We start from the raw sequence: 24,314 nt of genomic DNA, 5'->3' as shown, positions 1-24,314 counted from the left end.
AGCGACTTATTGAGATGAACATACGTTTCTCCATGCACTTCCCCACTACCCTGTGCTTCACTCACGGAGGGAAAAATCTCTCTTTCCACTCACCGAAGGACGCACTTGCCTACATGCATGATCTGAGCTGAACTGGGGATTTTGTTGTTGGGTCTGTGCTGTGGTTTCATCGTTTGGAGATGAATATTTTGTTCATGATGTTCTACCATCTTTATTTACTCTCACCAATATATATTTGATGCCATCTGGGAAATTTCCCACGAAGTTGCCCACATCTCCACCTGCAGGGGCGCTGAGCTCCTCTGCCCTGCTGCAGGGCCCTCTGCCTGATTACACATTCTATTCACTACGTCTGTTTTGCTATGAGTAATCTTAAAATAGTCTCCCTTAATCTTAAGGGATTTAATAACGCTGTTAAAAGACAAAAGATCCTTACATTCCTGAAAGAGGAAAAAACACAAATAGCCCCACTGTCTGAGACTCACTTAAATGATCTGGAATATCTCAAACTGAGGAGATCCTGGGTGGGCCAGGTGTTTTATTCATCCTATAACACAAACAGCAGAAATGTAGCTATACTAATTCATCGCTGTCTCCCATTTACTTTAGAGAAAACCACAAAGGATAATAATGGTCGCTACATCCTAATCTCAGGTTATCTTTATGGGGAACAGATCCTTATTGGTGCCATATATTGCCCAAATTCATATGACTCTGCCTTTTTCCCTAAGCTCCTATCTGAAGTCACATCACTGTCCACACCTTACGTCGTGTTGGGGGGCGACTTTAACTGTGTCCCTGACCCAGGCCTCAACCAGTCCCCACCAAAACCTGGCCCAATCCCTTGAAAGAGTCTCAGACTGAAAGAGTTCTGCCATGATTTAGAGCTGTATGACACATGGAGAGTGACCAATCCCAGGGGGAGAGATTACACCTTCTTCTCCAGTCCCCATCAGACGTTCTAGAGAATTGATTTTCCTGACATCCAGGATAGTCTTAGATAGGGTGGAAGGGTGCTCAATTGGCATATGCTCATTGTCTGACCACTCTCATGTGAATTTAAGCATAAACCCTCCTTACGCTGATCCAGCCTCTCGCCACTGGAGGATGAACCCTTCTCTACTGAGCAGTCCATCATTTATTGACTATATTACTGAACAGAGGAATATTTTTATTGCCGCTAATAAGACTCCTGATGTCAGCCCATCTTTCCTGTGGGAAACAGCTAAAGCCTATCTTAGGGGATGTATCATATCATATACCACAGCTCAGAAAAAAGCTGCTTTGAAGGAACAACTTAGCTTGGAAAATACAATACAACAGATGGAGGCACAATTCAAAAATGCACCCTCTAAATTTTTGTCTAAGAAATTAGAGGCAGCCCGCTCAGCCCTTAATCAGCTTTTAACTAAAAAGGCTGAGTCAGCCATTGTCTTTGCAAAGCATAGGCTTTATGAATCAGGAAACAAACCTGGCCGCTTCCTAGCAAGACTGGCGAAAGGTAGAACAGAGTCAAACACAATATCCTCACTGCTGGATGACAAACAGACAAGACACCACAAAACCAGTGACATCAATAAAATAATGATGCAATTTTATCAGAAACTTTATTCATCTGAATGCAAGTTCTCTGAGGGGAGGAGAAAAGAGTTCCTTGATAGAGTCTCCTTCCCATCCCTGTCAGAAGAACAAAGAGAAAACCTGACTGCACCAGTGACTGAGAGGGAGGTCCACGCGGCTATAGCGTCCCTGAGCGGTGGAAAGGCACCGGGGTCTGATGGGTTCTGTCTGAAGTTCTATAAGAAATTGAAACACCTGCTTGCTAGACCACTTACGGACATGTACCTGGACTCCTTTGAGACAGGTCGCCTCCCCCCAACACTTAATATAGCAAACATCATTCTTATCTTTAAGAAAGATAAGCCACCTGATGTCTGTGGCTCATTCAGGCCTATTAGCCTTATCAACGTGGATAATAAGCTACTATCAAAATTGCTCGCAGCAAGATTAGAAAAGCTCCTGCCTTTTTTAATAAATACTGACCAAACCGGATTCATACAGGGCAGGTTATCTGTTACAAATGTGTGAAGACTGTTGAATGTCATACAGTACTCAAAAAAGGCAAACTATGGAGGACTCGCCGTATCTTTAGACGCTGAAAAGGCGTTCGATAGGGTGGAATGGGAGTATTTATTCGATGCTCTCGAGAGAATTGGACTGGGGGGCAATTTTCTCAAATGGATTAAGGTGCTTTACAGCTCCCCACAGGCCTGTGTTGTCACTGGTGGCATGCCATCACCACCTTTTCCACTGCGTAGAGGGACGAGACAGGGCTGCCCCCTGTCCCCGCTACTCTTCGCACAAGCAGTCGAACCCCTAGCAGAGGCTATAAGACAACATAAGGACATACATGGGGTGACGATGGGAGGGAAAACCCATAAAATGGCCCTATATGCTGACGACATTCTGTTATTTTTGACTAAACCAGATTTATCTATACCAGCTATTCTCTCTATTATTAAGGACTTCAGTTCATTCTCAGGCTACAAGATTAACTATGGAAAATCTGAGGCTATGCCATTAAGGCTCAAGCGATGTGGCTTCACTCACCAGCTCCCCCTTTAACCCTTTGCGCTTCAGTGCGCTTCAGTGTCCCGCCGGCGGTACACCTACTAATTTGCATAGGAATTTCAAGAATGTCCGACGGCTGCAAACGCGATTATACAAACACTATACACCGATGGAAAGCTTAGATTCTCATGAATCCGCCGGTATAAACCACTTTCAGATGTGATTACCACAGCGGGTGAGAAAAACACATTTGTCCGACAAAAACAAATATCCATCCATCCGTTCTCTATACACGGCTTCAACGCACACAGCGCGACTCACATTTCCGGGTTCATTATTACACACAGAAAAAAAGATTCCACAAAAAACGGCCATAATCCAACCTTTTACATCCAGATGACACAAGCCAGTAAACTATTTTGTCCAAAACATGTCCTGAAGTCGGTATAAAATCCACGAATCGGTCGTTTTCAAGGAAATGCACCTCGCGATGTGCGTCCAATATTCCCCGTATTTTTCGTCATTTTTTTAATTTTAAAAATAGAATATTAGCGATTTTTTGTACTGAAAACGGCTGGAATTGACTGCAGGGTTAAATTGTCCACTACAGGCTTCACCTACCTTGGGATAAAAGTCTCACCAGATCTGACTGAGCTGTGGAAGCTTAATTTCTCTCCTATAGTAGCTATAATAAAGAGGGACTTGGACAGATGGCATGAACTCCCGTTATCCTTTATGGGGCGCATTAGTATAATTAAAATGAATATATTGCCTAGGTTATTATGTCCCCTACAAATGTTACCCTTATGGATCTCCTAAAAGGTTGCTTTTGATATAGAGAGGGTATTCTATGAATTCATATGGCATGGCAAAAGACCTAGACAGAAAATTAAAATATTACAGTTACCCTCAGATGAAGGTGACCTTGGCCTACCAAACATAACTTATTATAACTGGGCATGCCACGCTCACTTCTTGTGGGAGTGGCTGCGTGCTCATCTGGACTCCAAGCCCTGTCTAGACTCATGGTCCTCTCTGCCCTCCTCGCTATGGAGCTTGGTCACGGGTGATAAGAAAAAGCTACACTGGGACCTCAAGAGTAATCCAATTGTGTACAACACAATTAGAGTGTGGGAGAAGATCTGTAAACACCTAGGCAGAGGGGGTTATGCCTCATTTCTGACCCCTCTTACAAGAAATCAGGATTTTGCCCCGGGTCTCCATATTAGTATTTTTGACAGGTGGCACGATAATGGGGCACGTGTGATTGGAGACTTAAATGACATTTTGATGTTAATGACTTTCCAACAACTGCAGTCCAAATTCAGCATCCCTAAAGAACATCACTTTGGCTTTCTTCAGATCAGACACTTTGTTGGATCTAGGACCCTATCCCCTCCTGGTCTGGTCATGTACAATGAGGTTGAGAGGTTCCTTATTTCACGAAAAGAAGTCACTGGTTTTATTTCTTGCTTCTATGCACTGCTGTATTCTCTTAATACAGGCAATATCACAAGCGTTGCGCAGAAGTGGGAGAGAGACCTTGACACAGAATATATCGAGGATGACTGGCAAGAGGCCGTTAAAGTTTTTAAATCCACCTTTACATGCAACAGATTGAGAGAAACACAGCACAAGATACTGCACCGTCTACACCTAACTCCATACAGATTAAATAAGATGGACCGTCACATTTCTCCTCTATGTATTAAGTGTCTCAGGGAGTCTGGAATGTATTATCATTATTTCTGGCAATGCAAATTGATCAGAAGATTTTGGGGTACAATCTCGCAGGAACTGAGTGGCATCTTTCAAGTAAAGGTGGGGAAGGACCCTGGCTTTTTCATCCTCGGCCTACCTTCAAGGGAATGGACCATGACCCGCTTGAAGTTTAAATTATGCGACAAATTGTTATTACTGGCCAGAAAATGCATTTTAATTAACTGGATCAATGATAAACCACCTACTGCCCCCCTTTGTGGTATAGGGAGATATTCCGCCGCCACCGTCAAAACACTGTGCTGTTACACTGTACATGCATGTTATGCTTTGTGCACAAACTGTTCAAACTAAATTAAATCCGTCCATTACGTTTTGGGTTATGCTGTTAACAGACAAACAGACAGACAAACAAACTCCGATTGGTCATCTGTACAACTGAGCGATGGCCTGACGGAGGTCTGCACTCTCCAAGTGCTTTTCTAGTTCATTCATTTGTTGGATTTGAAATGCCAGATAAAATTATTGGAAAACATGTGGGATGACTTCAAATTATTTGAAGCAGAATGTAGCCCCTACATCATTGCCTGCAACCTGTGCCACAGCGCTACAGCCATGCACAGTAGGCGTCTTTGTGTTACCATGGCGATGACGTCTTCCGTTTTCCGGTGAGGCGACAGGGCGTCCCATTCCTGACGATCGTATTTATACCCTCCCCCTTCAATAATAGGTGCCCTCCACAGCTGTGAGTGTGACTTCTTTTGGAGTGACACTCGGTAGTGGAGGGGGAGTGTGTAGGGGGCGGTTTGGGATTCAGCCAGGGAGACAGAGACCCACAAGCCAAAAGACACACAGAAGGGCAATAATGAGGAAGGGAAGGAGAAGGGAGGAAAAGTGGGAAATGACAAAAGGGCAACAGCTGGGGCAGATCCTTTTAGACATCACCTTTTAGGGTCAAATGGATGGCAATAACCTGTTCTGTCATGCTTATTTCTGTCTGTCTTTGATCACTTTCTGTAACTCAGATGATGGCACATTGTATTTTATGTGTTATTTGCATATGTTGAAAATCAATCAAATTTGTTTAAAAAAAAGAGTAATTTAAATGTGATTTGGTATAAATACATGACGTGCACACGCATAACACATGCCTGTACTCAGCACAAGGTCATTTTTATTAAAGTTTTCATCCGTCTGAAATGACACATCAACTGAGCAGCCTTGGTGGAGTACTGCTCTCTGAGTGCTTTTCTTAGGTTGTGTCAGGTGCTGCACTATAAAATGTGAACTGAAAACATAGTTTCTGCATTTATTGTGCAAGTATTTATCAGTAATACAGTGAAAATGAGAGGGAATGTGAATATTTACTTTGCAAGTCGATTTTGGTGTACGCCCCTAAATTTTCTGCTTGCGCTCCTAAAATTTTAAGTTAAGGGCCACTGTGCTACTAGAAAAAAAGTTAGTCTGGAGCCCTGATATAAGTGACATATGGAATTATAAAGGAGACACATGAATAAATTAGAGGCCGTTTCCTCACTTTGTGTCTGAGGGTTCAGGTTCTTTACTGAAGTCTGGAGGACGACGATTGGACCAGTCACTCTTCATGGACAGACGGCTGAAGGATGGAAACTCCTCCTTCTCCTCACAACCACTCATCTTGTGGACTTCAGTCAGTCTGAGAGGAAAACCAGCAACACTGACTGAGAACTCAGGAAATAATAAGAGTCAAAGGAACAGAGAGAAGAAGTAGAAATTTTTGCAAATTATAAAAGAAAAACTAAAATATCACATGATCAGAAGTATTCAGAGCCTTTGCAGCGACATTCATATTTAACTCACATGCTGTACATTTCTTCTGATCCTCCTGAGATGGTTCTGCTTCTTTATTGGAGTCCAGCTGTGTTTAATTAAAGTGATTGGACTTGATTAGGAAAGGCACGCATCTGTCTATATAAGACCTTACAGCTCACAGTGCATGTCAGAGCAAATGAGAATCATGAGGTGGAAGGAACTGCCCAAGGAGCTCAGAGACAGAATTGTGGCAAAGCACAGATCTGGACAAGGTTACAAAAGAATTTCTGCAGCACTCAACGTTCCTCAGAGCACAGTGGCCTCCATAATCCTCAAATGGAAGAAGTTTGGGACGACCACAACTCTTCCTAGACCTGGCCGTCCAGACAAACTGAGCAATGGTGGGAGAAGAGCCTTGGTGAGAGATTTGCAAAAATTTCTACATTTCTGTTTTTTTCTGTCAAGATGGGGTGCTGAGTGTACATTAATGAGAAATAAAATGAACTTTTTTTATTTTGGCAAATGGCTGCAATGACACAGAGTGAAAAATTTCAAGGGGTCTGAAAACTTTCAGTACCAGCTGTATGACATTTGGGCAAACTATTTCACTCATTCACAGGTGTAACCGAGGGCATCACTGACTACGTTTATATGCCATAAATATTCGGGTTAAGGTCAATATTCCAGTTTCTGAAACATTTGGAATAACCCGTTTACGTGCATAAACAGACAGAGTTACTCCCGTTTACATGATCAGCGTAATCAATTGGGATATTCCCATCCAAACCGTGACGCACAGACAACGTCATGACGCAAATTGTGTCATTTCCGTTTCTTCTGTTTACCTCTCCTTGTGAATTTCCGGTGGGTCGCGCGCCAGACACGGCATACAAGTAGTTGCCGTACTGAAAAGACCAAGATTCCTTTCGGATGAAATATGCGCAGAACGCAAATTAATGTTTCTTTCTATGGGGATATTCTGATGCGCGTTTATATTACGAGATATTCGGGTTAGAAAAGGAGTAACCCAGGGGTCTTATTCGGGTTTTTGCGGCCGTACGCAACCGGGTTATTGCTAATATTCCGGTTATGAAAGGGTTATTGACTGCATATAAACGTAGTCATTGACAAGGATCGCATGTGTGAAGTTCCATCACATACGGTGTAAAAACGGTAATTTTATTATCATACTGTATTATATTCCTGTATTATAATAATCTTTATTTTGATGAATATGCACATCTACAGGGAGATACTTTGTTTGCTATTAAAAAATAAAGAACATAATTACACACGCGTTGTGAAGTTTTTCATGTGTGGTGACGATGGAATTAAGAACAGATTATGACTACTGTATAATTTGTTCAATAAAACAAATCAATAAAACAAACAACATAAAACAAAAGACTGAAAAAAATGTCTGAAATACTAAAATTCTATGTTCACTGATTACCTAGTCTGTCTAAGTAATTCTTACTTTTTTGACTGAAGGCTTCCTGTCAGCTATTTCAAAATAACATTGAGTAATATTCATAAAATATACACAATTATTACTAATAGTTCTTGGAATATTTTTAGTAGATTATCTTACAGATAATGGTTGTGAAAGATCAATACTGACCTTAACAACAGATAACGAGTTGAATGGTGTCGGTAGGTCAAGTTTCCTGTGAGCTATTTCAAAATAAAACTAAGTAATATGTCTAAAATATACACAATTATTACTTATGGTTTTGGGAATATTTTTACCACATTTTCTAAGAAAGATCAATATCAACCATACAAATAGATGATGAGTAGATTGGTGTTGGTCAGATTAAATTTCAATTTCAAAATAAAATGGAGAAACATTAATATCACACTCAATGGACACACATTTTTTTCTGGTATGGGGCGGCATGGCTCAGTGGGTAGAGTGGGCATCTTGTAACTGGAAGGTTGCCGGTTCGATCCTCGGCCTGTCGTGCTCATGTCAAGGTGCCCCTGAGTAAGACACCTAACCCCTAATTACTCCTGGTGGGTCGTGGTTAGCACCTTGCATGGCAGCTTCTGCCATCACTGTGTGAATGTGAAATATCATGTAAAGCGCTTTGGATAAAAGCGCTATATAAATACAACCATTTATATATTGAAATGTTTTATCTGTAGGACATAATGGTCGTAAAAGAACAGCAGAACACATGACAAATATCTTGTGGTTGGTCGGCTGGAATCTCTGAGAACAATTTCCAAATATAGAAATATAAATAACTCTTGTTGACTGAACACTTCTTCTTTGTGAGGTGTTTTTAAATGCATTTTCTTCTAGATAATGCTTGTGAAAGATGTATAATAAACTTAAACAGACAGTATTTGTATGGGTTTTTTTCTCCTTGATTGTCCAAACAGAAAAATCACCGATTGCAATTTTGCGACGGTCCCTAAACGCTCCGGCTGCCACACGGAACTCCGACGGACATTCAGCATTGCTCCTTTTAGTTTTCGCAACAATTATTGTGGTTGGTGAGTTGATGGCAACTGTGAAATGTCTCTCTGACTTAACTGTACAAAATAATACCAACCTGGCTGGAATTGGTGCGGTTTTCGCGACGCTATTAAGGCTAGAAACGGAAAAAACAAGCGAATGTCAAATATCAAACCAATTTTACCGCGCCCAGTTCAACTTCATCAAACTGCAGCTGTCAATAAATAAACATCTCTAAAAGATGAAATAAACATTTAGAACCATCTGACAAACCTCTATAGATGAATATACATGAAGTCTTTTATATTAAACATGAACATGCAGGGCTGTGTTATTTTATCTGGTTCCATTTGGTTGTTTTACAAAGTAAAGAGAACCGGAGCAGATGAACTGAGGCGGTGACGTCATCAACTTCTCGTTAACCGGGATGAGTTCTTGGGAGTCGGGGGCATTCCAAGATGGCCGAGTGAGTAAACGCTTGCTGCCGAGCTCTGCATGTGATAGTTTGGAAAATGGTAAACCTACGATATCAACTCAGGTATTTTTAAAGGTTTTTCGGTGTTTCATTGGAAGACAGTTTGGATCTGATGGGTCAAGTGGCGATATGTTGAACCGTGACAATAAGAGACCAGGCAGCTCCAGGACGAAGCTACGGCTAGCAGCTAATGCTAACCATGTGGCTGCATCGGTAAACCCGCTCGTCGACAACTGCCATGATTATACGGCTGTTTCACTAACTCTCCCGACTACGGAGGATTCGATGGAGGAATTTCCGCTTCTACCCGTCTCACCCAGCCAGTCTCCGGAGCCGAAAAAAGCGATGCACTCCAAGGCGGAAAACGTGGATGTTGTTGATACTCTGTCACAGCTAATAAATAAGAGAATGGATGACCTCACGCTGCAGATTGCAGGTATCAAAAAAACTGTGGACTTTGCTTGCGAAGAGATGAAACATGTGAAAGGCAGAGTGAGCACTTTGGAACAGAAAATCTCCAAAGGAGAGGAGTGCATGGACACAAACCAGCAAAGGATCATTGACCTCGAACGATATTCCAGAAGGTGGAACCTCAGGCTCTTTGGGGTTAACGAGGCGGTTAATGAGGATATACGGAAGGCAACAGTTGAGATCTGCCAGGCTGTGTTGCCTGAGTTTAAGAATTGTCTTTGTGATACTATTGACACCGTGCACCGTGTAGGTCCAAAGCGCCCCAACGTCTCCAGACCGAGACCTGTTCTCATCCAGTTCATCTCCTGTATAACCAGAGACACCCTGTGGAAAGCAGCGAAGACATCTTCTTACCTAAAGGAGAACCGTGACCTGAAGTTTGCGGAGGATCTCTCCAAAGAAGACAGAGAACAAGCAGGAACAAACTGTGGCCTATCATCGAGAAGGCTCGCATCGACAATAAAAAGGCCTACTACGTCGGATGCAGAGGTTTTGTTGAAGGGGTAGAAGTTTTTCCATGATCTGAACGAAGAGAAGTGAAATGTACTTGTGTTTTACAGCCGGGTTTGTTTGGCCAATTTTTCACGTTGGATTTCTGTTCTACTATTGTTGGAAAAATAATGTTTATACTTTACCAAAAAGAAAAAGCACTGTACTTCATACTATAATGGTGTTCTCTTTATGTTTTTCTACCTGCACCTTATTTTTATACTCAAGCACCTGAGTTGTACTCAAATTACTGTGTGTGTATATATATATTTTACCGATTTATATTTGAAAACAAATGCTATGCTCGGTCCCTTACTGAGGTTTGTTACTGGTTAAGCAATTAATACATTTTACTTCTAATTGTTCAACTTTGTTTTTTGCTTATACTGTCGTTCTCTATTATTTCCCTTAATGCCAGGGGGTTAAGACAAAATTGTAAATGTAAAGCCTTATCTTTGTTTGCTAAAAAATTTAAAAGTGATTTTTCTTTTTTTCAAGAAAGTGTTAGAGTTGAACTTGTAAATACATTTATCATAATCAAGCCCGAGGGCATTAACTAATTGTACATAGTGTCTTTATATAATAATTTTCACTAAATATCCACACACACATACACACGTGGACAAAATTGTTGGTACCCCTCAGTTAAAGAAGGAAAAACCCACAATTCTCACTGAAATCACTTGAAACTCACAAAAGTAACAATAAATAAAAATTTATTGAAAATTAAATAATCAAAATCAGCCATCACTTTTGAATTGTTGATTAACATAATTATTTAAAAAAACAAACTAATGAAACAGGCCTGGACAAAAATGATGGTACCTCTATAAAAGATTGAAAACTATTTGACCAGAGTGACATGATTAACTCAGGTGTGTCATTTAATTGACATCACAGGTGTTTCCAAACTCATAATCAGTCAGTCTGCCTATTTAAAGGGAGACAAGTAGTCACCCTGCTGTTTGGTGAAAAGGTGTGTACCACACTGAACATGGACAACAGAAAGCGAAGGAGAGAATTGTCCCAGGACATCCGAAAAAAAATGATAGACAAACATCTTAAAGGTAAAGGCTATAAGACCATCTCTAAACAGCTTGAAGTTCCTGTGACAACAGTGGCTCATATTATTCAGAAGTTCAAGACCCACGGGACAGTAGCCAACCTCCCTGGACGTGGCCGCAAGAGGAAAATTGATGACAAATTGAAGAGACGGATCGTTGGAATTGTATCCAAAGAGCCCAGAGCAACCTCCAAAGAAATTAAAGGTGAACTCCAAGGCCAAGGTACATCAGTGTCAGATCGCACCATTCGTCGTTGTTTGAGCCAAAGTGGACTTCATGGGAGACGACCAAGGAGGACACCACTGCTGAAAAAAACTCATAAAAAAGCGAGACTGGAATTTGCAAAAATGCATGTTGACAAGCCACAAAGCTTCTGGGAGAATGTCCTTTGGACAGATGAGACCAAACTGGAGCTTTTTGGTAAGGCACATCAACTCTATGTTCATAGACTCAAAAACCAAGCATACGAAGAAAAGAACACTGTCCCTACGGTGAAACATGGAGGAGGCTCAGTAATGTTTTGGGACTTCTTTGCTGCATCTGGCAGAGGGTGTCTTGAAAGTGTGCAAGGTACGATGAAATCTGAAGACTATCAAGGCATTCTGGAGAGAAATGTGCTGCCTAGTGTCAGAAAGCTTGGTCTCAGTCGCAGGTCATGGGTCTTCCAACAGGACAACGATCCAAAACACACAGCCAAAAACACCCAAGAATGGCTGAGAGAAAAGCGTTGGACTATTCTAAAGTGGCCTTCTATGAGCCCAGATCTGAATCCCATTGAACATATGTGGAAGGAGCTGAAACATGCCATTTGGAGAAGACACCCATCAAACCTGAGACAACTGGAGCTGTTTGCTCATGAGGAGTGGGCCAAAATACCTGTTGACAGCTGCAGAACGCTCATTGACAAATACAGAAATGGTTTAATTGCAGTGATTGCCTCAAAAGGTTGTGCAACAAAATATTAAGTTATGGGTACCATCATTTTTGTCCAGCCCTATTTCATTAGTTTGTTTTTTTAAATAATTATGTTAATCAACAATTCAAAAGTGATGGCTGATTTTGATTATTTAATTTTCAATAAATTTTTATTTATTGTTACTTTTGTGAGTTTAAGTGATTTCAGTGACAATTGTGGGTTTTTCCTTCTTTAACTGAGGGGTACCAACAATTTTGTCCACGTGTGTACAACAGAGCTGTAGTCTCCATCTCTCTCTCCTTCTGCAAGTAAAAGACCGGAGTTCGTGAGTGCTGTCTTTTCTTCCTGTGCTGTTTGTGTATTCTTCAGGTTTGAACCTAACAGAGACAAAGTCAGGATTTATGGCAAACAGACACATCTCCAATAATATTAGACTGGCTTGAGATATTTTAGACTACTCAGACCTAATAGCTGACGACTCATTTATCCTTTTCCTAGACTTCTACAAAGCCTTTGACTCGATTGAGCACAAATTTATATTTCTTTCTCTCCAAAAATTTGGTTTTGGTGACTTTTTTTGCAACGCTATCAAGGCTCTGTACTCCAACATGAATAGCTCTATCAGAATGAAAACTGGCACGACATCTAGATTTTGTCTTTATCGAGGAGTACGCCAGGGCTGTCCAATAAGCCCATATCTGTTTTTACTTTGCACGCAGATTTTTGCTTCTTATATTTCTGACAGCCCTTTGAAGGGAATATCTGTAGTAGACAGAGAAACTGTCATCAGTCAGCTGGCAGATGACGCCACTAAAGATGCCAGTCAGGTACCAATCGCATTACAGGCTATTGATAAATTCTCTAAAGCTTCTGGGTTAGTTTTAAATTTAAATAAATGCCAATTATTGCCTGTCAAAAATTGTAATGAACAAAGTATTTGGAATAAAACTGTCCACCGTGAAGTCACTTATTTAGGTGTGGTTATTTGTAAAGATCAGAAACAGAGAATTATCTCAAACTTTCCTCCAATCATCAAAAAAGCACAGTCCAAGTTGAATCAGTGGTTGCAAAGGGATTTGAGTCTCAGGGGAAGAGTGCTGCTTTCAAAAGCAGAAGGCTTATCTTGATGAACCTACGCAGCAACTTCTCTACATGTGGACAACAAAACTTGTAAGGATATTGATCGGATGCTTTTTAACTTCCTGTGGAAAAATAAGACACATTATATTAAGAAAAGTGTAAATGGTTGCATTTATATAGCGCTTTACATGATACGTCACATTCACACACTGATGGTGGAAGCTGCCATGCAAGGCGCTAACCACAACCCATCAGGAGCAATTAGGGGTTAGGTGTCTTACTCAGGGACACCTCGACATGAACACAACGGGCCGAGGATCGAACCGACAACCTTCCAGTTACAAGACGGCCACTCTACCCACTGATCCATGCCGCCCCCGTTGTAGTGATGAACGATTATGAACATGGAGGACTTACTGTCCTGGATTTCACTTCTCTAAATAATACATTCAAAATGAATTGGGCTAAACATTTCCTTAAAAACCCTGTCTCCATTTGGAACTTTATTCCTCATTATATTTTTTCCAGGTTTGGTGGGTTGGATTTTATTTTGGGTTGTGACTACGACATCGATAAACTTCCTGAAAAGCTCTCAATGTTTCACAAACAAGTTCTTTTCGCATGGTCCCTTATATACAAGCATAACTTCTCACCTCATACATATTTAATCTGGAATAATAAGATTGTAGAAAAATAAATCTTTATTTTTTTCCAATTGGGTAGAGAAACTAATATTTTCAGTTGTTCAGTTATTTAACAATAAAGGTCAACTTACGTCGTACTCTGAGTTTTTACAAAAATATAAATTTCCAGCGACTCCCAAAGAATACGCCACACTATTTGATGCAATACCTTCAGACGTAGTAATGCTGTTCAAAGGTGTTCAATCAAATGCATCTTTTTCGGATTCTGTTTATCTTCCTGTTCCATGTAGGGAAAATTTGCCTGACAGATTATAGGAATAGAAATAAGAAAATTTGTGCATTATTTCAAAAAGAAACTGTGTCTGTCCCTCATGTGGTGTCTTACTGGAATTCTTTTGTTAACGACATCAATTGGAAAGAAGTGAGAACAATCCCAAACTAATATTTTGTAACTAATAAGGTTAAAGAAGTTTCATATAAAATCCTTCACAAATATTGTCCTGCAAGCCATTACATGACAAAATTCAGAAAGGACATTACTGTGGACTGTTGTTTCTGTGGGAGCCATCCTGACACTGTGCAGCACCTCTTCTGGACCTGCTCACACTCTACGAGGTTCTGGAAGGACTTTTGTAGATTTGTCACTGGGAAACTCTACAAGGATTTCACTTTAAAGTGGGAAAATGTTGTATTTCTTTTTTTAGGCAACAAAGAAAAGAGATGTATATTTTATTTTGAATTTGTTGCTCATTCTAGCAAAATTTTACTTTCACAAATGCCAGTTTAGTAATTATAAACCACATTTTAGTTGTTTTTATACTGATATTCTCCATTACTTTAAGATGATTAGTGACTCTAGAAATAAAAAGGCTTTAAAAACTGTTTTTGTATGTACTAGGTATAGACTTTTTGAATGTGTGTAACCTGAATTCTGTAGTCCCTGGACGTGTATTTTTTGAAGTCGATATCGTTTGGATACCCCCTGGCATATTCTAATGCTCGTACTTTAGTCTTTATTTATTTTAAATTATCTTATTATTTTATTTATTTCTTTTCTCTCATACTGTTTAGGTACTGAGGCTTATTTATTGCTGTTGATTATACGATGTCTTGATATTATTCGCTCTGAATAAAGAGTTTAAAAAAAAAAAAAAAAAAGGAGTTCTCGGGAGTCCGGACTCGGTGCTGAGAAACGGTCTCGGTCTTTAGGTCTTTGTTGGAAACACAGTGGGAAGATAAAAACAACAGTGCAAACCAGCAGCACTCTGACTTAACAGTACATGTTAGATATAGAAGCTGTTTGCATCCAGATTTAAATTAAACCCTCTGAACGGCCTCCTGCTGTCTGGATCCAGTCACACCGGGTCTCTGCCGGTTGTCAGGCCGAGCTCAGGCCTCCCTGAGCGGCTTGGAGCAGCTCCTCACTCCGCCTCCTCCACAGGCTGATTCAGGCACCACAAAGTGGAGATACACGGAATAAAAACCTGCATTCAGCTGCTGACCATCAGTTCCCTTTCCCGTGTTGTTATTTCTACACTTTACTGTTATTTATTTAGGCCTTTGCTGGACTTTTTCTGGCCACAAACACTAAACCGCGACACGTTGATCGGTTTAACTCCTTCAGCAGAACCTTCCAGCTCCACACAAAGTTTCAAGCGAGGCTCAAGTTTCTGCTGCTTTTCTGAACAAATGTCCAACATTACAGAGTTTAAAAGCTGCTGACATTACCTTCACACGGAGGACGGACCGGAGGACGTAAACTGCGACACAGCTTTGGAAGAACGAAAGTGAGGCTGCATCCATATCTCCACCCTCTGGACTTGCAGACTGAGCCCTCTTTGTTTTTTTTTTTTAACTCTTTATTCAGAACGAATAATATCAATAATACAGACAACGGAACATAATCAAGACATCGTATAATCAACAGCAATAAATAAGCCTCAGTACCTAAACAGTATGAGAGAAAAGAAATAAATAAAATAATAAGATAATTTAAAATGAATAAAGACTAAAGTACGAGCATTAGAATATGCCAGGGGGTATCCAAACAATATCGACTTCAAAAAATACACGTCCAGGGACTACAGAATTCAGGTTACACACATTCAAAAAGTCTATACCTAGTACATACAAAAACAGTTTTTAAAGTCTTTTTATTTCTAGAGTCACTAATCATCTTAAAGTAATGGAGAATATCAGTATAAAAACAACTAAAATGTGGTTTATAATTACTAAACTTGCATTTGTGAAAGTAAAATTTTGCTAGAATGAGCAACAAATTCAAAATAAAATATACATCTCTTTTTCTTTGTTGCCTAAAAAAAGAAATACAACATTTACCCACTTTAAAGTGAAATCCTTGTAGAGTTTCCCAGTGACAAATCTACAAAAGTCCTTCCAGAACCTCGTAGAGTGTGAGCAGGTCCAGAAGAGGTGCTGCACAGTGTCAGGATGGCTCCCACAGAAACAACAGTCCACAGTAATGTCCTTTCTGAATTTTGTCATGTAATGACTTGCAGGATAATATTTGTGAAGGATTTTATATGAAACTTCTTTAACCTTATTAGTTACAAAATATTAGTTTGGGATTGTTCTCACTTCTTTCCAATTGATGTCGTTAACAAAAGAATTCCAGTAAGACACCACATGAGGGACAGACACAGTTTCTTTTTGAAATAATGCACACATTTTCTTATTTCTATTCCTATAATCTGTCAGGCAAATTTTCCCTACATGGAACAGGAAGATAAACAGAATCCGAAAAAGATGCATTTGATTGAACACCTTTGAACAGCATTACTACGTCTGAAGGTATTGCATCAAATAGTGTGGCGTATTCTTTGGGAGTCGCTGGAAATTTATGTTTTTGTAAAAACTCAGAGTACGACGTAAGTTGACCTTTATTGTTAAATAACTGAACAACTGAAAATATTAGTTTCTCTACCCAATTGGAAAAAAATAAAGATTTATTTTTCTACAATCTTATTATTCCAGATTAAATATGTATGAGGTGAGAAGTTATGCTTGTATATAAGGGACCATGCGAAAAGAACTTGTTTGTGAAACATTGAGAGCTTTTCAGGAAGTTTATCGATGTCGTAGTCACAACCCAAAATAAAATCCAACCCACCAAACCTGGAAAAAATATAATGAGGAATAAAGTTCCAAATGGAGACAGGGTTTTTAAGGAAATGTTTAGCCCAATTCATTTTGAATGTATTATTTAGAGAAGTGAAATCCAGGACAGTAAGTCCTCCATGTTCATAATCGTTCATCACTATAATGGGGGCGGCATGGCTCAGTGGGTAGAACCACAACCCTCTGGTTATGGCTCATAACCAGAGGGTTGTGGTTCAATCCTTGGTCCGTCGTGTTCATGTCGAGGTGTCCCTGAGCAAGACACCTAACCCCTAATTGCTCCTGGTGGGTTGTGGTTCGTGCCTTGCCTGGCAGCTCCCACCATCAGTGTGTGAATGTGACGTATCATGTAAAGCACACTGGATAAAAGTGCTATATAAATACAACCATTTACCATTTCAGAGTCATTTTATGCTGTCTTTGGGTAATTTTGTGAAAGGTGTGTCTGCAGAGCCAGAGGCTGCACTGAGAAGGCTGCACACTTCTGGTCACACATTTAGAGCATTTTTTAATGTTACCACAATAGATGATCACTGAAGTGCACAAGTTACAGTTTAAATGCAGAACTTATAGTTTTAAAGGATGATTTTACCCAAATATACTTAGAATTTAAATGTTTTTTCCACGCTGTAAAGAAAACGTTGATGTGTCAGAAAACACCTTGAACTGCTGAAATGTGCTCTCAGCCAAGTGTGACTTTAGTTTTTATGACTTTGTTTGGTGGTTTCAGATAAATTCACTGCCGACATGCTGTGACCTCTGACCTCTTCATCATTCAACCAACACATCAGGGCTGAATCGCAACCCCCCCCCCCCCCCCCCTACACACTCCCCCTCCACTACCGAGTGTCACTCCAAAAGAAGTCACACTTGCAGCTGTGGAGGGCACCTATTATTGAAGAGGGAGGGTATAAATACGATCGGCAGGAATGGGACGCCCTGTCGCCTCACCGGAAAACGGAAGACGTCATCGCCATGGTAACACAAAGACGCCTACTGTCATGGCTGTAGCGCTGTGGCACAGGTTGCAACTAACAAGGATCGCTGCTGCTTCCAGAAGACGAAAGCGTCCCACTTTTTTCACTCATATTTTTTCCAATCCTATTATCTGGAATTTCAAATCCAACAAATGAATAAATGAATTCTGTCAGTTGTGTTCAAATTTTAAGGTGTCAGGGGGTGCACAATTAAATCAAACGTCAGCAGAGAAGAAGATTTGTTTCTTTTGATTTATCTTTTTACACCACTCTTTTTGTGATGTTCTGTCAGTGTGAAAAAGGCGTGGGAGAAATAAAGGACGCATGTGGAACTCACATCAATATGTTGTTTCCTCCTCCATTTCAACGTTGCACTTCCTGAAAAAATTGTCCAGAGTGAGCATCGATGCAGACTCGCTATTTAAGGGCTGAACAGTCCACTCTCCCTCCGCACTACGCGGTTTGGGACGGCCCTTAATATGGAGGACCCTCCACGGGAACGCGCAAACGGAGGGGTAGTGTGTAGGGGGCGGTTTGGGATTCAGCCCAGGACTCTCTGGGAATAAATAGAGGGGAAAAGTGACAAGAGAAAGGGTTAGTCATGTTGTTGATTGACCACTAGATGGCAGCAGTGACTCAGGCACAAATCTCTGTCCCTGCAACCCATCAATAATCAATAATAGTACTGATACATTATCAACTAGTCAATAACCTGACCCTCATCAGTCTGAATGGACTCATTAGGAACCAAAACAGTCAAACTGTTAGAACTGTTGAATCAAATACCTTAAAAGAGAAGAACTCGATGTTAATCACAAAAGAAAAGTTTGCAAACACCAAAAAAAAAAAAAAAACGTTTGTCCGGGGAGGACATGTGGCTTTGTGGTGCTCATGCCTCTGCTCTGACTGCCGCTCCCTCCTCCTCCCAAAGTGCTAACAGCACTCAGGTGTGCTACAGTTGCACAGGTAAAGGGAGGAGGGAGATCAGAGAGAGCAAGGAGAGAGACAGCAGCCAGCCACAGTAACATAGTTCATAATACTGGAGGCTCTTTCCCTTCATGTTTAAATGAGTCTCTCCATCATTTCTTACACTGTTGGGTCTAAAGCTTCATATTTCAACATGTCAGGTTTCTCTCTATGATCAGTAAAACTGTAGGATCTGAACCTCAACATTTAAAATGATTCTTCTGTCAAACCGATCTGTCTGCAGGAAAGCACTTTGGCACCACGTCTGTTTTTATTTTTCTGTGTTTTATGAATGAGGGTCACTTCACTAATAATCAACAGAGCTCTCATGTGTCTGACATGAAAATAAATGAAAAATATATTAAAGTATGACAGTAAAAATATAGCAGATCTATTAAAACATGAAGAAGATGTAAGAGGATTAAAATGTAAAATACAATAATAATAATAATAATAATAATAATAATAATGCTCACATAAAATTAGGATAATCCTTTAATCTGTGGTTTGTGGTGTTTTGGATTCCCAGTGTCAGATTACAACCATGAATAAATGCTTTTGAATGAAACGTTTTGACATCAACTTCATTCTGGTTTCAGTGTAATTATTACTGAAGCTCAGCAAACATTCAGAGATCTTTCACGGTGTTTGATTTTCCTAAACGTGGTTCATCTCCAGCTGAACTCTCTGATGTCTGATTTTTCCTCTGGAACCCAAACGCCTCTCTGTCTAACTTTCACTTTCGTTCTTCCAAAGCTGTGCCGCAGTTTACGTCCTCCGGTCCGTCCTCCGTGTGAAGGTAATGTCAGCAGCTTTTAAACTCTTTATTGTTGGACATTTGTTCAGAAAAGCAGCAGAAACTTGAGCCTCGCTTGAAACTTTGTGTGGAGCTGGAAGGTTCTGTTGAAGGAGTTAAACCGATCAACGTGTCGCCATTTAGTGTTTGTGGCTTTAAAAAGTCCAATAAAGTCCTAAATAAATAATAGTAAAGTGTAGAAATAACAACACAGGAAAGGGAACTGATGGTCAGCAGCTGAATGCAGGTTTTTATTCCGTGTATCTCCACTTTGTGGTGCCTGAATCAGCCTGTGGAGGAGGCGGAGTGAGGAGCTGCTCCAAGCCGCTCAGGGAGGCCTGAGCTCGGCCTGACAACCGGCAGAGACCCGGTGTGACTGGATCCAGACAGCAGGAGGCCGTTCAGAGGGTTTAATTTAAATCTGGATGCAAACAGCTTCTATATCTAACATGTGCTGTTAGGTCAGAGTGCTGCTGGTTTGCACTGTTGGTTTTATCTTCCCACTGATGGTCATCAGGAGGAAAAGCAGCGACATATTTAATATTGCCTGCTGGAACTCAGTAGAGGAGTCTGTAGTTCTGATCATCCAGATGCTCCACAGTCTCTCACATTTAATGGTTCTCTGCTGTATTCAGGTCACATTTTACCGCATTTATCAGTGAATGTAGGAAACAGTCAGCTGGTTGATTGATGATGAGTGTGTCAGTCCACTGACAGCTGCTAGAAACCAGAGGAAGAAATGTTTCTATCAAGTCTGCTGTGGTTCTTATCTTTGTCCAGCAGATATGAGGAGAGTTTGTTAAAGACATGAAGTTCTCAGAGCTCTACTCCCTCTGCTGAAGGAGTGAGATGAAGAAAAGAGCTGAACATTGCAGAGCAAACAGTGAGCTGAGCTTTGGACTGAGGCAGGGCTGCAGAGGAGCATAAGATCAGAAAACAGCTTCAATAACATTTTCCATTGCAGTAGATTGAGCTGCAATAAAGTCAAAGTGCAGGAAAGATGGAGCTAAAAGCAGTAAAACTCCTTCCTACATGTTACAGTGGTGTGAAGCTGAAGGAGGAAACAAAGCTGACAAACAGAGCTGCAGTCCAGAATATTCTCTGAGTTGTTCCTCAGACTGAGGTGAGTCCAGCTGACAGGACGTCTGATAGTTTGTTAGTGGATTCAATCCAAAGAGGCAGAAAGCAGCAAACACCACGTTTGCTCCTTTCTAACTGCCCAGGCGTAAACTAACCGTGACGTTACCCGTTGGTTTCAATGCCTAGAAAATGAAGCCCGGATTTTGCTACTTCCTGGTCGCTATTTTGGATTTTTTGGAGCCAGTGACGTAAAAAGCGTCATCAAACAGGCTGGACCGGAGAGAAACTAGGGGCAGGACCAGTCCATGGGAGTGTCAATCAAGTATAACCACGCCCACAATTTATTTAAAATTCAGTATTGGTTTATTTTAAGATCGGCCACCTGATCTCTTATTTTGACCATGAAAACTAACGGGGAAAAAATCCTGAGCTGTAGAACATCAATCTATCAAATTTTATTTTTTCCAAAAATGAATTGGGGTCTATGGAGAAAAAGCTTTTTGGAGCCAACCCTAGAGGACGGCGTGATATTGCACGTTTTTGACACTTCCGGGTGGCCTTCAATTTTGGAGCCAGATGCTACATCCATCTTTATATACAGTCTGTAAGGGAGTTAAAGGATCTTTAGCTGATTCTTTTAGGTTAATACAGTATCCAAGATAGGTGTCAGTCAGGACACGAAAGAAGGAGACCAGCGCCTTCAAGATGGTGATGTTTTAATCTGACACACGGGTGTATACAGTTCTGAAATAATGAAAATAACAATAAAAACATCAATTCACCTAATAACATATACACTTACAAATAAACCATGAACTTAAATCTATACACCGCTTCCTCCTGCGTATTCATCCTTAAACAACACCCAAAATGTGTCCACGTCCATATTAGCCTGAATTACTCTGACCAATACTGCCCTCTGCTGACCAAACAGGAATAAACGCATTAGCACTAGCACACATGTCGGACGTTTCACGAGGGCGACATGCTACAGGTGAACAATGACAATATGAAACGATACTCACGTGTCTTCATCGACTTAACAGCGAGTGTCAGGACAAAACACACACATCCAACAGAGCTGGAAACAGACAGATCTCAGTATTGTCCAACAGGTAACAACACAAATCAGAACAGGTAAGGAAAGGGTTTTTAGCTGCGGCTACGCTATCTCTTTCTCTCCAGGACGGCTTCTTGCGGTACTGCCGTTACTTCCTGTAGCAGCAGAGGAATGTCCCTTCAGAATAAGAGCCTCTGGTACACAGTCTGTGTAACTGCCACACCAGAACATAGCTGACTGGGTGTGCTTTCTGCTTTTGCTGCTTTTCTTTGAATTTTAAAGCCAAAATAATTAATCACCTGCTCTGTTTGTTTCTGGTTTTCTGAGAAACCATCAAAGTGAACTCCTAAACTTTGTAATTGTGGATGTTTCACATTTCTTTATCCACTTGGTGTGGACAGTAGAGCTGTGGACAGACAGAAAGCAGAAATGAAATGGAAAAAAGTCCAGATAAAAGCTGCCAGAATAGAATGATGCTTGTAGAAAAGTGTGACTTTCTCCAAACTCAGGATCTACAGCAGGACTCTGTTCCAGAAAGCAGGTTTCTGGTGAAAACTCTGAGATGAAGGAAACTCAGAGTTTTCTCTTCCACTCATAATTTGTGTCTGCAAAATTGGAGGCTGCACTTCTGGGGCCGCACGTTTAGAGACTTTTATTTCTAGACAGCGCCACCTACCACCATGGATGATCACTGAATGCACAAGTTGTGATTTTAAAGGAGGATTTCACTCCAAATATACAGAGAATTTAAAAGCTTTATTCAAGGAGTATTCCTCAGAAAGTACTACGTCATGTCCAAGTATCTGCAATTTTAAAGCTTTATTCCACCCAAATAGTTTTTATTATATAAAAAGTTCAGATTGCAAAGTTTTGTTCCCTCAAAATATTAAATATTGCAATAAAAATAGTATTTGGTTGCTCAGATTATCATTTGGACAAATAGTGTAATTATCAGGTCAGATAATGGTGGAATCATCTGTTGTGGTCTCTGGGTCTAAACCAGGATGGTTTGAAAGGTTGGAAAGAGGCCAAACACCACGATAACTCTGGAGGTAGATCTGCTTATTCCATGGAATAATGACTCAATAAAAGCAGCAATACTCCCTCCTCCACACGCACAGCAGTAAGTGAGAACATCATTAATGTCATGATGAATTAATTAGAACATTAAATGTGAACATCAGCAGGTTTTTCCTTCAACGGACTGACTCTCTGACTCCTGCTGAGCCTGAAGGATCTGTCTGACTCACCGTTTCTACTATCAATGAAACATTTCTATCAGAAGTTCAGATTGACTAGTTTCTACATTCACAATCATTCATTTCTCATCTCTGGTTTTTCTTCTTCACTCTCCACAGTCGTCGTGTTTCAGAGGCTGGTGTGAACAGAAAGCAGTTTTTCTAAAGGATGTAGATGTGGTTGATGTGAACATGAGGAAGAATCACCGCAACGTGTGAACATTAAAGGTCAGATCAGACTTTACTGTCCCGGTGGGGAGAAGTTGTCATGTTTGTGCTCTGCTCTGGCTGTTTCCTCCACAGATGAAGGTAGAATGTCTCTGGAGCTGATGTGAATTCATCACCATCAAGGTAAGATGATTGACTTTGGATGATTGGAGCAGCTGTCACTGCAGCCTCTGACGGGCCTAAAGCTAAGCCTGAACTTTGGTTCAATGAAAAGACCCTCACTGTCAGACGGAAGTGCCGCAGACCTGAATGCAGATGGAAGAAGGATAAGTTACAGGTGTCTTCTCAGACCTTAAAGGGGAACTTCGTTTTTTTTCAACCTGGGGTCTGTTTCCATGTGTCATTTCATACATGTGAGTGATGGAGAAATGAATTTTCGACATACAGTGCATCCAGAAAGTATTCACAGCGTTTCACTTTTTCCACATTTTGTTATGTTACAGTCTTATTCCAAATCGGATTCAATTATTTTTTTCCCTTAAAATTCTACACATAACACCCCATAATGACAAAATGAAAAAAGTTTTTTTGAGAGTCTTGCAAATTTATTAAAAATAAAAAACAAAGAAATTACATGTACATAAGTATTCACAGCCTTTGCCATGAAGCTCTAAATTGAGCTCATGTGCATCCTGTTTCCACTGATCATCCTTGAGACGCTTCTACTGCTTAATTGGAGTCCACCTGTGGCAAATTCAGTTGATTGGACATGATTTGGAAAGGCACACACCTGTCTATATAAGGTTCCACAGTTGGCAGTGCATGTCAGAGCATAAACCAAGCATGAAGTCAAAGGAATTGTCTGTAGACCTCCGAAACAGGATTGTGACGAGGCACAAGTCTGGGGAAGGGTACAGAAAAATTTCTGCTGCTTTGAAGGTCCCAATGAGCACGGTGGCCTCCATCATCCGTAAATGGAAGACATTTGGAACCACCAGGACTCTTCCTAGAGCCGGCCGGCCATCTAAACTGAGCAATCGGGGGAGAAGGGCCTTAGTCAGAGAGGTGACTAAGAACCCCATGGTCACTTTGTCAGAGCTCCAGCGTTCCTCTGTGGAGAGAGGAGAACCTTCCAGAAGGACAACCATCTCTGCAGCAATCCACAAATCAGGCCTGTTTGGTAGAGTGGCCAGACGGAAGCCACTTC

General features: G+C 40.7%; 2 protein-coding genes across 16 annotated transcripts in view; one reads left to right on the top strand and one right to left on the bottom strand.

The window, feature by feature from the left end:
• The window catches only part of LOC127537596 (NACHT, LRR and PYD domains-containing protein 14-like), a 174,209-nt gene that overhangs the window by 28,575 nt on the left and 121,320 nt on the right, over positions 1–24,314 (bottom strand). For 6 of the 15 annotated variants that reach the window (XM_051960275.1, XM_051960284.1, XM_051960283.1 and 3 more), the window contains exons 1-3: positions 15,413–15,541; positions 6,130–6,187; positions 5,828–5,965 (exon numbers count right to left, since the gene is read on the bottom strand). The exons of 8 other annotated variants lie outside the window; for them this stretch is intronic. In XM_051960275.1, the coding sequence (XP_051816235.1) occupies positions 5,828–5,965; positions 6,130–6,140 (149 nt within the window). In that variant the 5' untranslated portion in view covers positions 6,141–6,187; positions 15,413–15,541. Of the gene's footprint in view, positions 1–5,827; positions 5,966–6,129; positions 6,188–15,412; positions 15,542–21,666; positions 21,857–24,314 lie in introns of those variants that run through there. One more of the 15 variants, XM_051960276.1, reaches the window with a different exon arrangement.
• Positions 1–24,314, top strand: part of LOC127537595 (NACHT, LRR and PYD domains-containing protein 14-like) — a 133,904-nt gene that overhangs the window by 76,866 nt on the left and 32,724 nt on the right. The window lies entirely within an intron of this gene.

This window comes from Acanthochromis polyacanthus, chromosome 15 (genome assembly GCF_021347895.1).
Source record: "Acanthochromis polyacanthus isolate Apoly-LR-REF ecotype Palm Island chromosome 15, KAUST_Apoly_ChrSc, whole genome shotgun sequence".
In the NCBI taxonomy this organism is placed as follows: domain Eukaryota; kingdom Metazoa; phylum Chordata; class Actinopteri; family Pomacentridae; genus Acanthochromis; species Acanthochromis polyacanthus.
The sequence above is the reverse complement of the archived record's forward strand: the minus strand, read 5'-3'. Positions and strand labels throughout refer to the sequence as shown.